The sequence below is a fragment of the Phoca vitulina genome, unplaced genomic scaffold (genome assembly GCF_004348235.1).
Source record: "Phoca vitulina isolate PV1807 unplaced genomic scaffold, GSC_HSeal_1.0 scaffold24, whole genome shotgun sequence".
NCBI lineage: Eukaryota > Metazoa > Chordata > Mammalia > Carnivora > Phocidae > Phoca > Phoca vitulina.
Genome location: NW_022589727.1, coordinates 8,057,600 through 8,072,454, shown reverse-complemented (window position 1 = coordinate 8,072,454; position 14,855 = coordinate 8,057,600). Strand labels below are relative to the sequence as shown.

The 14,855-nt window shown below is 40.5% G+C and overlaps 1 protein-coding gene across 3 annotated transcripts in view; it reads left to right on the top strand.

Annotated features, from left to right (window-relative positions):
• GALNT1 (polypeptide N-acetylgalactosaminyltransferase 1) overlaps positions 1-14,855 on the top strand; it is an 83,345-nt gene that overhangs the window by 63,197 nt on the left and 5,293 nt on the right. For all 3 annotated transcript variants that reach the window (XM_032421149.1, XM_032421150.1, XM_032421151.1), the window contains 6 exons: positions 461-631; positions 2,746-2,863; positions 4,544-4,724; positions 5,816-5,955; positions 12,507-12,605; positions 13,081-13,215. In XM_032421149.1, the coding sequence (XP_032277040.1) occupies positions 461-631; positions 2,746-2,863; positions 4,544-4,724; positions 5,816-5,955; positions 12,507-12,605; positions 13,081-13,215 (844 nt within the window). The remainder of the gene's footprint in view (positions 1-460; positions 632-2,745; positions 2,864-4,543; positions 4,725-5,815; positions 5,956-12,506; positions 12,606-13,080; positions 13,216-14,855) is intronic.

The following is a 14,855-nucleotide window of genomic DNA, read 5'->3' as shown; positions in this document are numbered from 1 at the left end:
ATTTTTGAAAGCTAGAAATATTTGGAGTGTTTTTACATGTGGCAAATACGTAAAAGTATGAATGAAAAAGGGATGGAAGGTTATCAACAGTTGCGAGTGTGATAAATAATTATGCTAACTTGAGGGCGCCTGGGTGTCCCAGTCGGTTAAGCATCCGACTGTTGGGTTCAGCTTGGGCTGTGAGAATGAGCCTGGCATCGTGCTCAGCTCAGAGTCCGCTTAAGGCTCTCTCTCCCTCTCCCGTGGTCCCTCTCCCTCTCTCTCTCAAATAAATAAATCTTTAAAAAAAAAAATTATGCTAACTTAGTAGGATATAGCAGGAAATTTTTCCACCATTGCTTTTAATATTATAGAATGTATTTTTATTTAAAAAGCACTTAGCATATAGTTATAATCTAGTTGTTATGCTATGCCTCAAAAAGGAAAGTGAAGATTTTTTCATTTGCTTTTATAATTTTAGGAAAACAGTGGTCTGTCCTATCATTGATGTGATCAGCGATGATACTTTTGAGTACATGGCAGGCTCTGATATGACCTATGGTGGCTTTAACTGGAAGCTCAATTTCCGCTGGTATCCAGTTCCCCAAAGAGAGATGGACCGAAGGAAAGGTGATCGGACTCTTCCGGTCAGGTAACTACTTTGTCATACATTTTCCCTAAAATGTTATCGACAGGGAACAGTGGAGCTTTGGGAATTATATCAAAAGGATTCTAAGTGTATTTTGAGAGACATGAGGTATTTGTGTACCGTACATATATGTAGTTAAAAGCCACACATATATTATTATTTTAAAGGGGGTTTTCTCTTCTGATCCATTAATAAAATTGGGATTTTTCATTTATATAAATCTAGTGCACCTGAAAAGTGATGGTAACGTGCATATGTTCTTTCATTCCTGTATGAACAACATTTTGCAAATCTGTCAGATTTGTGCTTTCAGTTGTTAAGGATAATAATATTTAACTTTAAATTCAACTATCCCTTAATTAATTGTAAGTGTAAGTGTAATGTGAAAATATTACCTAAAAGTGGGTCGTAGCACCAAAATACAAGCTTGTAAATTCAGACTTGTACCATCTGGATGGTAGTTACTGACTGATGAGGTTAGAAAAGCTTGTCTCAGATATAAAAATAACCAGAATTGACAGAAGTATAAAAAAAGATTTCCGTGAACACATTCTGATTTTTCCTCTGTTTTATACTTGGTCATCTATAGATTTTTTTTTCAGAAAGGGATAAGAATCTTGATGCTGTTCAGAACCTTGAAATTGAGACCGTGAGTCTCAGCGCCATCCGGGGATTTGTTGGGGCAGCCTCAGCTTGCTGCCTCTGTAGTGACAGAGAGCCCTTCAGAGCCAGGCCTCAGCTTCCTCCCCTCCCGGGCTTCTCAGGCCTGCTTTCCCTTGCACTCGGGTCCCATTCTGGCAAAGCTGAGGAGAATTTCATTAATTCTATGCTGAGTCCTTTCCTATAGCAAAGGTACTTTTCCACTCTTCTGCTGACAGTTCAAACAACCATCTAAATCAGGAGTTCCTAAACATTTCGTAGACGGTGGGCTTCTTTGAAAAATCTGATAAAAGCTAGGAGTCTTCTCTAATAGGGGGAAAACGCACATGTGCAAACAGAGGATTGAGCATACACTTCTAGGAAATGTAGAGATTTCTCAAAACCTAGGTCAAGAAACCCTGGTACTAAATGGTCATTCTGGGTGTTGGCCTGTTTCCTCTGACTTCTAACATAGTAGACTTCCATTTTTTTTCTCTTCTAAAATCAAAGTACGTCCTAACTTTTATTTGGATACGACTGTACTGGAAAGGCAAATGTGCCATACTCCAAAAGCATGGAATCCGTGTGTTCTTAGGGCATGGGATCAGAGGTGACAGTTCATCCTAAAATGTGATCACCATAGTCTCCTCTGTCCCTGGAACTTAATTATTTTCTTCTAGTTGGAGTCCATTTTTCTCCATATTCATCCTTCATGGAAATCAAATGGTTGACTGGTATTCATTTATTTCAGTCATCCTCCATTATCATTTCTCTGCTTAATTCCACCTCTTTGCACCCACTCTACATTCCTGGCCATGTTCTGATGAATTGGGCCCTTCTTCTGCAGAGAACGTACCATTCTTGGTCAGACTGACAGTCCCTTTAAGAGTGACTGAGTGTATTCTCTACTTCCTCTCCTTTCCTGAAAGGTTCTGTTAGGTATAGGAAAAGGACCTCATTGTTTTCATCCCATGTAATCTACCTCTTTGCAATATTTGCCTGACTTTAGAACCTGGTATGTTAGAGTTGCTAACGTGAATCTAGTTGGTTATATAGTCAATATAGTTGGTTAATATAGTCAGTGTAGTTGCCAGGAATTATGGGAAGATACCCAGTCAGATGGAGAGATATATGACAACCAGCTTCAATTTAAGGAGTTTCAGATGGAAGCTTAGTCAGGACCTGAGGACCAAGAAAGGTACTGAAAACAGAAGAGGCCTTGGGATGGGGCAGAGAAGGCTCTCGGGCACAAGCTGTGACAGAGGGTGGTAGGCCCAACAGTCAGCATGTCTGAAGACCAAATAGTGTAACAGAAAAACAGAAAGTCCTTAGGTCCCTGTAAGAGTTTCTGAAGAGTGTGAGGATAAGCATTTATTCTCTAGTTATGAACAGTTAATGAGACTACTTTTAAAAACAAAAACTGATTGTAAATTTTAAATTCTTAAAATTAACAGTATAGTATTATGATTGAATTTCAGAACACCTACAATGGCAGGAGGCCTTTTTTCAATAGACAGAGATTACTTTCAGGAAATTGGAACATATGATGCTGGAATGGATATTTGGGGAGGAGAAAACCTAGAAATTTCCTTTAGGGTAAGTTCCCTTTGAAAAAAATAATCTTTTATTTAACCTTAAATATAGATATGCTTTAATTATTCATATTCTGTATCTCTAAATAAAAATTGAATTTAGTATGAGTTTCGTCAGACTTCAGAACCTCAGTTCCTAAAAAATTTCATGTTACTATTAAGGGTTCCTTATAAACTATATTTTAAACAAATCAGTGATCTTAATAGTTAAACTATAAAACTTACACAAGATTCCCTAGTTGTTTTGAATTTCTGTTGTTTTCAAGGAAGTAATTCATGCTCTAAAAATAAAAAACAATATGTAGTTTCTATATGTTACTATGGTACTCAACTGCCAAAAACCTAATTTCACTTTCTGTAATATGCTTTGTCCTTCTGTTGTGAAAATTATTCTCTCTTATATAAAACCTGGTCACTTTACTGGCTTTACATTTTTTAATAGAAAAAGGCAAAAGAATTCCGGAATTGCTCTAACTTAATTTAACCCAATCAACCTTAATATAAAACTCTTAAGCATTTCACATGCACTAAAATCAGCATGTTAAGTGACACTGCGTATTTCTGAAAATAATCAACCTGAGACACATAGCTTATAGTGGAAACCACATTGAACTGCATTGTAATCTAAACCAGCTCACTTTGTTCCTAGTGGATCACTTTGCTCTCTTATAAGAGGAGAGGTTTGGACTCTAGCTCACTTGGAAATCCTATCCAGCTGTATCACTTTGTGATCCTGGGAGAACTTTAAAGTAGAGACACTGAATATTTAACAAAATCAAAACTTCTCAAAATCTGTTTTAATTGTAAATAACAGATTTTTATCTTACAGAAACATGCATTTTGAAAGGAGCAGAAGGATAATTTTATTAAACTAAGAATGTGAACCCGAACTTGATGATCCCTCTTTTACCCTTTTTTTGGTTTTTATTCTTATGAAGATGACAGAGTATGCTGTCACTGTCCCAGTGAATAACTCATGAGAGATCCAGTTTAGATTTCTAGGGTCTGTTTAATGTACAGTCTATGACAAGTTTGGAAAAGGAGGAACAGATAGGACTCTGGCTGAATACTCCATGCCGAAAGTTTTTTGACTATGAACCATGCATATACTACACACAAAATTTAAACTTGAATTTAAAATTAAACTTTGGGGCACCTGGGTGGCTCAGTCGGTTAAGTGTGTCTGCCTTCGGCTCAACTCATGATTCCAGGGTCCTGGGATTGAGCCCCATGTCGGGCTCCCTGATGCTCAGCATGGAGTCTGCTTCTCCCTGTCCCTCTGCCCTTCCCCCAGCTCGTGCTCTCGCTCTCAAACAAATAAAACCTTTAAAAACAATTAAAATTTAAACTTAATTCAAATTTGAACTTACGATCTTTTTATGAGTCCTGGCCTGTAGTTAGAAAAATACTGTTCCAGACCTCCTATCTTTTCTGCATTTAGCCTTTAACCTATCTTTGCTGAATTTAACCTTCAACTTCTGGTTTGATCAGAACCAAAAATTACAGAAAAGTATGCTTCTGAGGAAGTGCCGGTTTTGTGATCGTATAGCAGGAGCTCCACTGTATGTATGGTCATGATTCTGTGAAATTTTAACTATGAACATCCATAGATGTGAACAGTTTTTTTGTTTTTTTTTTTAAACCATCAGGGTCTTAATATGGTCTTCTTTGCTATTGTTTTCAGATTTGGCAATGTGGAGGAACTTTAGAGATTGTCACCTGCTCACATGTTGGACATGTGTTTCGGAAAGCCACACCTTACACGTTTCCAGGAGGCACAGGACAGATTATCAATAAAAATAACAGACGACTTGCAGAAGTGTGGATGGATGAGTTCAAGAATTTCTTCTATATTATTTCTCCAGGTTAGCATTTTGCATTAGAAATACAAGACTAGAACTTTCTTGTCCCTGATCTGATGCATCTGAGAAGAGGTAAGAAGGGGGTAGAAGAGCTTTGAGAAGAGGCAAAGCACCAACTTCACAGGGTTGTCGTAAGGAAGAAATGAAATCACACACAGTGTACAGAGTGCTTAGCACTGTGCTGCTATGTTATTAACAATAAGTTGTCCAGGCCAGTATTGCAGACATTACTGTCAGCCCAGGTGTTACCAGTGTTCTGTTTTATTTTTAACCTAATTGTAATGTGTAACATTCACATGAAAATTCGAGTCCCTCAGGACCAGTGCAGAGCACTGTAGCAGGCCTCAAGGGACTTAAGTCCAGGAACTTCTCTGCCATTCAGGGTTTTGTGGGAACATTTGTTCCATCAGCTAGAAGTCTTCCTGACATTGTTAGCATTCCAGCCTCGTTTTTCATTACAATACCGTCAAGTTGCAGTTCACACACCAGTGACTTGTGTGAGAGAAACTGACTGGAAACAGTTGCTCTGCTTAATATTTGGGCAAAAGAGATCATGATTCTGGTTTTTGCCTTCACATATGTGAAACTTTTCTGATCCTATGAAAACTTAACGTTTGTGTGTAATATTGCTAGTGTTGTATTTCATTCTCACATAAATTTAATTTTTCGGGGCACCTGGGTGGCTCAATCGGTTGAGCATCTGCCTGCAGCTCAGGTCATGATCCCAGCATCCTGGGATCGAGCCCCGCATCGGGCTCCCTGTTCAGCGGGCAGTCTTCTTCTCCCTCTCCCTCTGCTGCTTCCCCTGCTTGTGCTCACGTGTTCTCTCGCTCTCTCTCTCTCTCTGACAAATAAATAAATAAAATCTGTAAAAAAAAAAATTAATTTTTCTTTGAAAGAATAAAACACATATAAATATATTTCCTTGGTTTTTATTTGCACAATGGATTCATGGCATATCACTTACGTAGTCACACATCACCAAAATGGTACCACTTTTCCCATTTGCCTGGCTTATTAAATGCAGTATTTAAATAGAAATGTGTTACCTAATAGAACACGAATAATTCAGAGTCAATTATTTCTTTCAACAGGTGTTACAAAGGTAGATTATGGAGATATATCATCAAGACTTGGTCTAAGACATAAACTACAATGCAAACCTTTCTCTTGGTACCTAGAGAATATTTATCCTGATTCCCAGATTCCACGTCACTATTTCTCTTTGGGAGAGGTAAAATATATATATTCTGTGTGGTTATTTATGTTCTCATTCATCAAAAACAGTAGAGGTTAAACATCCAACAAGGGAATCCCTTCATACTAAAATTATATAACCTCAAGTGTGAGGAAGTTCTTATCAGTTAACATCTTGTTAATTTTTCATCGTGTTATAGTTTATTAAAATAAGAATGCTCCACCCCTAACCTTTCAGAGTTGGACTCTTGTTTCAATATTTTAGTGTCTTCAGCAGACTTCTTAACAAACTGACCCATTTAGTTGAAAGCATATATTCCTAAAGATAATGTCCTGGTGTTAATTAACCTGATTGAAAGAAGTAAAGATAAATTGTAAAGAACTGACAAGGAAAGTTGAAAAACCATATATAATATAAGTCATAGCAGCAAATGATATGTGTGGACAAGGCCACACCCAGGCCCTATCCCAGGATGGAATCTTCCTGATGCTCAGGAAAAGTAACCCTCCACTCCATAGGAGGCTGTCACTTGTACAGTCTTTCCATGCATTCAACAAATAATAGAGTATCTACTATGTGATAGATACTATTTTACATACAAGGAATACAGCAGTGAATAAAGTCTCTGCTCTCGCAAGCCTTACAGTCTGTGGAGGAAGCCAGGTTCTGAAAGTACACAGTATAGCAGGCAGTGCGAAAGGCAAAGGAGAATGAGAATGGCTGGCGGGCTTGGGGCAGTTGAAAAAGGGCCCTTGTAGGAGTTTTGATTTTTTTTTTTTTTAAGATTTTTTTAATTTATTTGTCAGAGAGAGCATAAGCAGGGGGAGCAGCAGAGGGAGAGGGAGAAGCAGGCTCCTCACTGAGCAGGGAGCCCGATGTGGGACTCGATCCCAGGACCCTGGGATCATGACCTGAGCCGAAGGCAGACGCTTAACGACTGAGCCACCCAGGCGTCCCGGAGTTTTGATTTTTGAGCAGAGATTTAAAGAAGTGAATGAGCAAGCCATATGAATTCCTGGGGAAAGAGCATTCCGGGCACAGGGAAGAACAAGTACAAAGGCCCTAAGACAAGAGTGTACTTAGCACGTTCCAGAAACAGCAGAGGCCAGTTGTCTGGAATGGGGTGAACAGGGGTGGGGGGGGTAGTAGAAGATGAGGTCGAGACATACCGAGGGTCAAATAACATAGAGCTGGTAGGCCACAGTAAGCACATTGGGTTTTATTCTGAGTAGGATGGGAAGCCAGAGAGAGACAAACCTTCATTGGGAAAGGATCAGATTGCTATGTGAGGACAGGAGTAGAGCTGGAGTGTTGGTGAAAGGAAAGGGTAGTGAAGGACTGTGTTAAGATTTTCACCTGAGAAGCTGAGACAGGGAAGTTGACAGATGGGAAGGCTTGTAGAAGAGGTGCAGGGGCACTCACTGGTGCAGTTTGGGACATATTAAATTGGATCCAGGTAAAGATACAGGGTAGGTCGTTGCATTTACAAATGTGCTGTCTGGATGAGAGATTGGGGATGGAGATCTAAAGTTAGGGATTATCAATATAGAAAACAAAACTGCATGAGATCACCTTGGGAAGAGCAAGTGTAGATGGAGAAGAAGGGGGAGGACTGAGGACCAAGCCATAGAAAACTTAACAATTTAGAATTTATGAAATGAGAGGGAATTAGCCAGAAAGATTTAGAAAGAGTGACCACTGAAATAGGAGAACCAAGAGAATGGTGTCCCAGAGACTAAGTGAAAGATGTGTTTCAGGAAAGAAGTGGTTGGCTATTGAGAAAAGACTAGTACAGAGAACTGGCTAAGGACTGGCAAGGGAGAAGTCAGTAGGCTCCATCTCACTGTGTCAAAAGGGTTCCCATGGAGATTGGTAGGGACAAAATCCCTGATGGTTTCAAGGAAGAAGAGGAAGTGGAGAGATCATGAGTGTGGCAAGTCTTGGAAGAAATTTTGTTTAAAGGAGAGCAGAGAAATGGTTGGTAGCTGAAGGGGAATATGGAGGTAAAGGAAGGGTTGTTTTTGTTTGCTAAAAAAGAGCCGTTGATTGTAGGAGTCCTGTTTAGTAGATGGTCATGGTGGGGGACAGGATGAGAAGACATGGCATCCATTGAAATAGGAAGGCAAGTGTTAAGGTCAGTTGTTGATTTGAGGGTAGAAGTAGGTAGTTTGTAGTGGAAGTATGAGGAAGCTCTTCTCAGATTCTTCTGTTTCCTTATTGAACAGAAGATCATCAGTTGAAAGTCAAGAGAGGGTATTGATGTTGGGGATGTCTGGGGAATGAGGAAGAGATGTAAAGTAGAGTAGGGTGTCGGAGAGCAAGGACATCACACAGGGGAGCCTGGTGACAGATAGTGGTGAGTCGGGAGTGAAACCATTCAGCCCATGAGCACAGGCTACCGTTTGACCATTGTATCCTTTGGGTAAATAACCTGGTAGTGCAATTGCTGGATCATAAGATAGTTCTATTTTTAACTTTTTGAGGAACCTCCATACTGTTCTCCAGAGTGGCTACACCAGTTTGCATTTCCACCAGCGTTGTAAGAGGGTTCCACTTTCTCCACATCCTCGCCAACACCCATTTCTTGTGTTAATTTTAGCCATTCTGACAGGTGCGAGGTGGTATCTCATCGTGGTTTTGATTTTTATTTCTCTGATGATGAGTGATGTTGAGCATCTTTTCATGTGTCTGTTAGCCATCTGGATGTCTTCTTTGGAAAAGTGTCTATTCATGTCTTCTGCCCATTTCTTAACTAGATTATTTTTTGGGTGTTGAGTATGATTAGTTCTTTATAGATTTTTGGATACTAACCCTTTTTCAGATATGTCATTTGCAAGTACCTTCTCTGATTCCATAGGCTACCTTTTAGTTGTGTTGATTGTTTCCTTCGCCGTGCAGAAGCTTTTTATCTTGATGAAGTCCCAGTAGTTCATTTTTGCTTTTGTCTCCCTTGCCCCTGGCAACATGTCTAGTAAAAAGTTGCTACAACCAAAGTCAGAGAAGTTTCTGCCTGTGTTCTCCTCTAGGATTTTGATGGTTTCCTGCCTCACATTTAGGTCTTTCATCCATTTTGAATTTATTTTTGTGTGTGGTGTAAGAAAGTGGTCCGGTTTTCCCAACACCATTTTTTGAAGAGACTTTTTTCCATTGGATATTCTTTCCTGCTCTATCGAAGATTAGTTGACCATATAGTTGTGAGTATAAGTTGCCTATAGAATAGAGAATGAGTTGTTTTTTTCCCTTGAACTGACCCAATTTTGGATAACACCTAGGCATTGTTCGCTGGGCCAGAATACAGGCGTTTTTCAAAGAGCCACTTGTCTAACCCACAGTAGGTGATTGCCAAGGCAAGTTTGTTCTTTACCTGCCTCTTGCCAGCTGGTTTTCTATGAAAGGAGCAGATTTTACCGTCCGTGGCCTGCTTGTCACTGCCTTTTTAACAAAGCAGATGGTCTTAAGCTTGTTTGCCCTTAGTATCAGGCCACCCTATGCAGATTAAAGCTCTAACTTCTGGGTCTGGGGTCCTTCTTAAGCGCCCACCCTAGTGCAGCTGGGGATCTTGTGCTGGGATCATAGCTCCACTTGTGTGAGCTTTACTGTGCTAAAAATTGGAATTCAGCCTTTTGGGGATCTTTTGTCATACTTCAAAGGGTCTAGAGAAGCCTGAAATCACAGGATTTTAGAGTAGAAAGGGGAATGAGAGGTACGAATTTAGTCTCTGCCTTCACTAAGTTTGACTCTCATAGCTTCTGTAGGACCTGGAACTGAGTAAATGTGTTTCATTGTGATATTTAATAACTGTTAATCAAGGAGATAAATACTCTAAAAAACAACCACAGAAAGCAAATAAGTCAGACCTTTTGACAGCTTTGCCAGTCTTATGGACTAACCGATGGCTTCTCTAGGCAGATCTAATAACCCTAAGATTTAGTGAGCATGAACTCTCTGTGTCAGGTGCTGGTCTGAGCGCCTTACAAACATTAACTCATTTTATTCTCATGTCAACACTATGAGATACAGGTGCTGTTATCCCCACTTGACAGTAAGTCCATTGAGGCCACATCATCAGGTCACAGCCACCAAATGGAAGAGAGAGAATTTGAACATAGGCAGTATGGCTTGAGAGCTTATGCTCTTAACCATTAATACCCATACTCTTTCTCACATCCAACCAATATTTCTCCTATGGCAGAGAGGGGGGAAAAATGAATCCAGATTCCATTATACTAGATTCCAAAAATCCTTTAATTGCCCACGTTGTTCCACCTGGTGGAGGTACCAAGATTCTGGGGGAGACTGAGCAAAAACTAAGAAACCTCTGGGTTCCTGCTTGTTTCCCAGGAATGAGTGTGTTCACAGTTATTTTCACCTTCCAAGGTGAAAAATAATATTGTAGTGATAGCCACGTACGTCTAAGTTGTTACTTCAAAAAGCAGTTGAAGAGTTGTGCAATGTGTGGATAAGGAAGAAAACCTGACCGTCCTCCTGGGCCTACTATGTGTCGGTTTCTGTTAGTCTTCTGCATGTGTTACCTCATTGAGAGCTCTCAGCAAACCTGAGAGAGACTGGTAACTCCTGGTACACAGATGAGAAACTGAGGTTCTTAGAGCCAGCTTTCCCAGTTACTGTGTTCTAAAGAATGCCTCCCAAGGTGCTTGGTTAGAAAGGCAGGGGATTGGGGGAGGAGGGAGTAGATTTTGGGGCCAGAAATGTTTGGGAAATGCTGCTTTTTTTTTTTTTTTTTTAAAGATTTTATTTATTTATTTGAGAGAGGATGAGAGGAGAGAGAGAGAGCACATGAGAGGGGGGAGGGTCAGAGGGAGAAGCAGACTCCCTGCTGAGCAGGGAGCCCGATGCGGGACTCGATCCCGGGACTCCAGGATCATGACCTGAGCCGAAGGCAGTCGCTTAACCAACTGAGCCACCCAGGCGCCCTGGGAAATGCTGCTTTTTATATCTTACATCCTTCTCTACCACCAATCCCCACCCCTACCAAGAGTCACAGTATAGTAAACGGCTTTGAGAAGTCCTTCAGCAAAGAAACCTATTTAAATCTGTTTAATCTGGTAATTTTTAGACACATTCGATCACAAAACCCCTGTATAGTGGCGCATGTGTCAACACTTGGCTGGAAAATTTTGTTCAGATCGTGGTTCTGGAAATCACTGTCTTAGAGTGCTTAACCGGTCACAGTCTTGTAGCTAGTAATGCTAGAGTAAGGAGAGAAGCCCACGTCTGCGTGTCCCCTTACCCTAAGCTTTCACTCCTGCCCACCTGCCTCCACATACCTCAGAAGTGCAGCCCTTTCCCCGCCGACCACCACAGTTCAGATGTTGCTATGATCCAAGTAGAAAGCTTCCTATTTCCTATTTCCTCACCCATTGGCATTCTCACATTTGTACATGGTGCCTGTGACCGTTTTGGTCTGGCTCTGTAAGGAAAGGTGTGTTATTCAGACATAAATAAATCCTATAAAAAAGACCATTAGCCTGCTAACTTTCCTCCTTGAAATAATTTAGATCTCTTAAGATTAGATCCCCTAATTCCAGAAAGTATGAACCAGACATGGGCACTTCCATGAGTCTTTCACAGAGGGCTAAAGATATGAAAACTCAGCTTCGTTAACATGTGTGTATATTGTTTCCCATCATTGACAAGTAGTCCCTCTCAAACTGTGGAAGACTTTATCCTATGTGTCAGCATCTAGTCCTGCACATCCAGTGTGGTAGCTGCTTGCCACACGTGGCTATATTTAAATGAACTAAAAATTTGAAAGTCAGTTCCTCAGTCACACTAGCCACATATGTAGTGCTCAATAGCAAGAAGTAAAAGAAAAAAATATAATACTCAATAGCCACACATGGCCAGTAGCTACAGCATTGGATGGCGCAAGTACAGAACACTTCCATTGTCACGAAAGTTCTGCCAGACAGCGCTGGAGACATTAACACAAACAGCCAACACAGGAGGTTGTCTGCCTTGCTGTCATTCCACACATGTCTCCCTGCCCAGGCCCTAAGTTGAGGTATCCACATTTGCTTGTCAAACCCACTGTTTTAAAAACTTAAAACTACTGGATGCCCTCTGTAATCATCATTACTCTCAAATAATTTAGGTGCATTCTAAAACAACTTTCATAGGGAGGTACTAGATCAGATTTCCAAACCATCCCATCAGTAGTTATTTTCCTGCTATATTAAGGAGAACATTGGGATCCTATTTATGTTGAGGAGTATCTACTCCAATGATGAAGAGCTCCATTCTTCTCCTTCATCACGTCTTTTAGTTTAAGGGTCCCTGATAATGTTGAACCTCAGTTGTCATTACACATCATGACGATTACCAAATATCTTACCCAACAAGAGGACATCTCTTATTTCTCTTTCCAAGACAGTCATCAAGATGGAACTTGGAATGTGGGGAAACTAGAAGGAATTGATAGCGCAGTGAGGCCACAGAGCATTCTGCTGTCAGTCTACACTGTGTGTATGTTTGTAGTAGAAAGTTTAGGTCGACTTTAATGTGCATACATATCTGTATGCTTGTCTAGTTTACCTCTAACTTCTATTTTCATTATTGCCCCATAGATAAGAAATGTGGAAACAAATCAGTGTCTAGATAACATGGCTAGAAAAGAGAATGAAAAAGTTGGAATTTTTAACTGTCATGGTATGGGAGGTAACCAGGTGAGTATTTTAGTAAAGCTTTAAAAGGAATAATTTTTGGATTTGTTTTATGTTCTGCCCCTTTTATCTCATTATGTCATTCAGGAAATATTTTCCTACCTATGAAGAGACAATAATAGAGATCTTTTAGGAGAAGGGAGCTTTCAATCTAATAGTTATTTTTAAGTGAAACATTTGTAAAAGGCTCCTTTGTGAGAACTGTATTTACATTGCTGTGCATGAGATTTACTTTGCCCTTTTTAGTCAAACAGATGACAGCCCTTGATAATACACTCAGTGTATACAGAGAACTCAAGGTCATTTTTTCTTTCCTCTGTGCAAAATTAGTGGTAGCTTTTCTGAGTCGTTTATTCTCCTACTACTACATTAATAAAGTTCAAAAATCACATATCTCGAGATACTGGGTTTTTTTTTTCTGCCAGATTATTGGCTGCTTTCTTTCAGTGTTAAAGCTTAATATGTGTGCCTCTTTCAGGTTTTCTCTTATACTGCCAACAAAGAAATTAGAACAGATGACCTTTGCTTGGATGTCTCCAAACTTAATGGCCCAGTCACAATGCTCAAATGCCACCACCTAAAAGGCAACCAACTTTGGGAATATGACCCAGTGGTAAGTTATTCAGTTGCATATAGGAATGAAATTAGGTGTGTTTTGTAGCTAGAAGAATGAATTCTTGTAGAGTTTGAATATGGATCAAATCGTTCTTACACTCTAAAAATGGACAGATGGGAAAAACAACCTAATAAAATAAACATGTTTTAATCTCCCCAATAATTGACCTTGCCTCCAGTCCCTGGTCCTTGCTACCACTGTAGCCACTCTTCCGTCTGTCTGTCCTCAAGCTCTGTCATCTAGTGTGGGAGAAATGGAGCCAGGAGTAGGCTGTTTAAATTACTGAAACACTTAAGTAAAAGGTGAGCTTTAAATAATGAAATTCTCTGGCTCATGATGATTTTTCTGTGACATATAACAAAACTTTTTATATTTATCTTTGCTTTCCTTTGGAACATCTCCCACTCACCATGCACTGTATGTTGTACTCACACAGAGGTGCATAAAAGTCAAAGCATCCCCAGTAAGTCTCTCTCCTGTGCCTTGTATCTGGCCTACCTCCCAACTGTGCTTTTGCTTTATAGTTCTGGAACTGGCTCCAGAATCTTCAGTAGGTCTTTCTCTGGTTCCTTTTGCTCTGCACATGCATTATTTTCTCTTTCACGTTAGGAAAGACTTCTCTTCCTACTTTCTGCATTTCATCGTGTGTTATACGACAGCAAGTGAGTGGCCGACATTCATTCATTCATTCTGGTTCTCCAGCCTTAGGTCCTGCCTCAGCCTGACATTACCAAAACAGCTCCTGGATGCAAAGCCAGGACCATTCCTGTCTCTTTTCCCCTAACTTCTTTATTAGCATTTACTGTTGCGAAACAGATGAGATTTTAAAAATTCTTTAATCCGTTGGCTTTAGATGCGCTACTGCTTAGTTTCTTCTCTTAGCTTTCCTTCTTCCTTGTGTCTGCTTGGATCACTCTGCTTCTTCATTCTGCCCCTTCCATGGAGATGTGCAAAGTTCTGAATTGGCTGTCTTTTCTCCCTGTACTGTATGATATGCAAACCCTGGTCTACTTTAATCCATCAACCCTGCTGTTCCTGGAACATACCCTGTACTTTCGCACCTACACTGAAGATCATACAGTTCCCTCTGCCTTTGACAAATCCTATTCCTTGATGGCCCAGCTTTGACATCACTTCCCTGAATCCCAGCCAGAAATCAGCTCCCTCTCTTCTAGTTATAATCCTCTCTGACCTCAGTCATGCTGAGCTGCTTTGTCCTTGTTTCTCTTCCAATCTTTTCTCCACTGTTAGACTGTTAGCTTCTAGAGGGCAGAGACTGTGCTTTATAAATCTTGGGTCTCCCTCCACACTGTCAAACTATGGTAAAAGTAATATTAAATATAACAGTAGTTCAGTATAATATTAGACTATTAGAAACGACCTGAATCACCTGTTCTGGGGTTTTTCACGGGCACACGCTACTGCCGTCTCGGGTGTAGCTGCCCCAAGCACTGCAGGGTGTGTAGCATCTCTGACTTCAGACTCTAAATGCCAGCAGCACCCCACGGTTATTTTAAAAATGAGGGGCACCTGGGTGGTTCAGTCAGTTAAGTGTCTGACTCTTGATTGCAGCTCAGGTCATGATCTCAGGGCTGTGGGATTGAGCCCCGCGGGGGGGGGGGGGGGGGGGGGGGGGG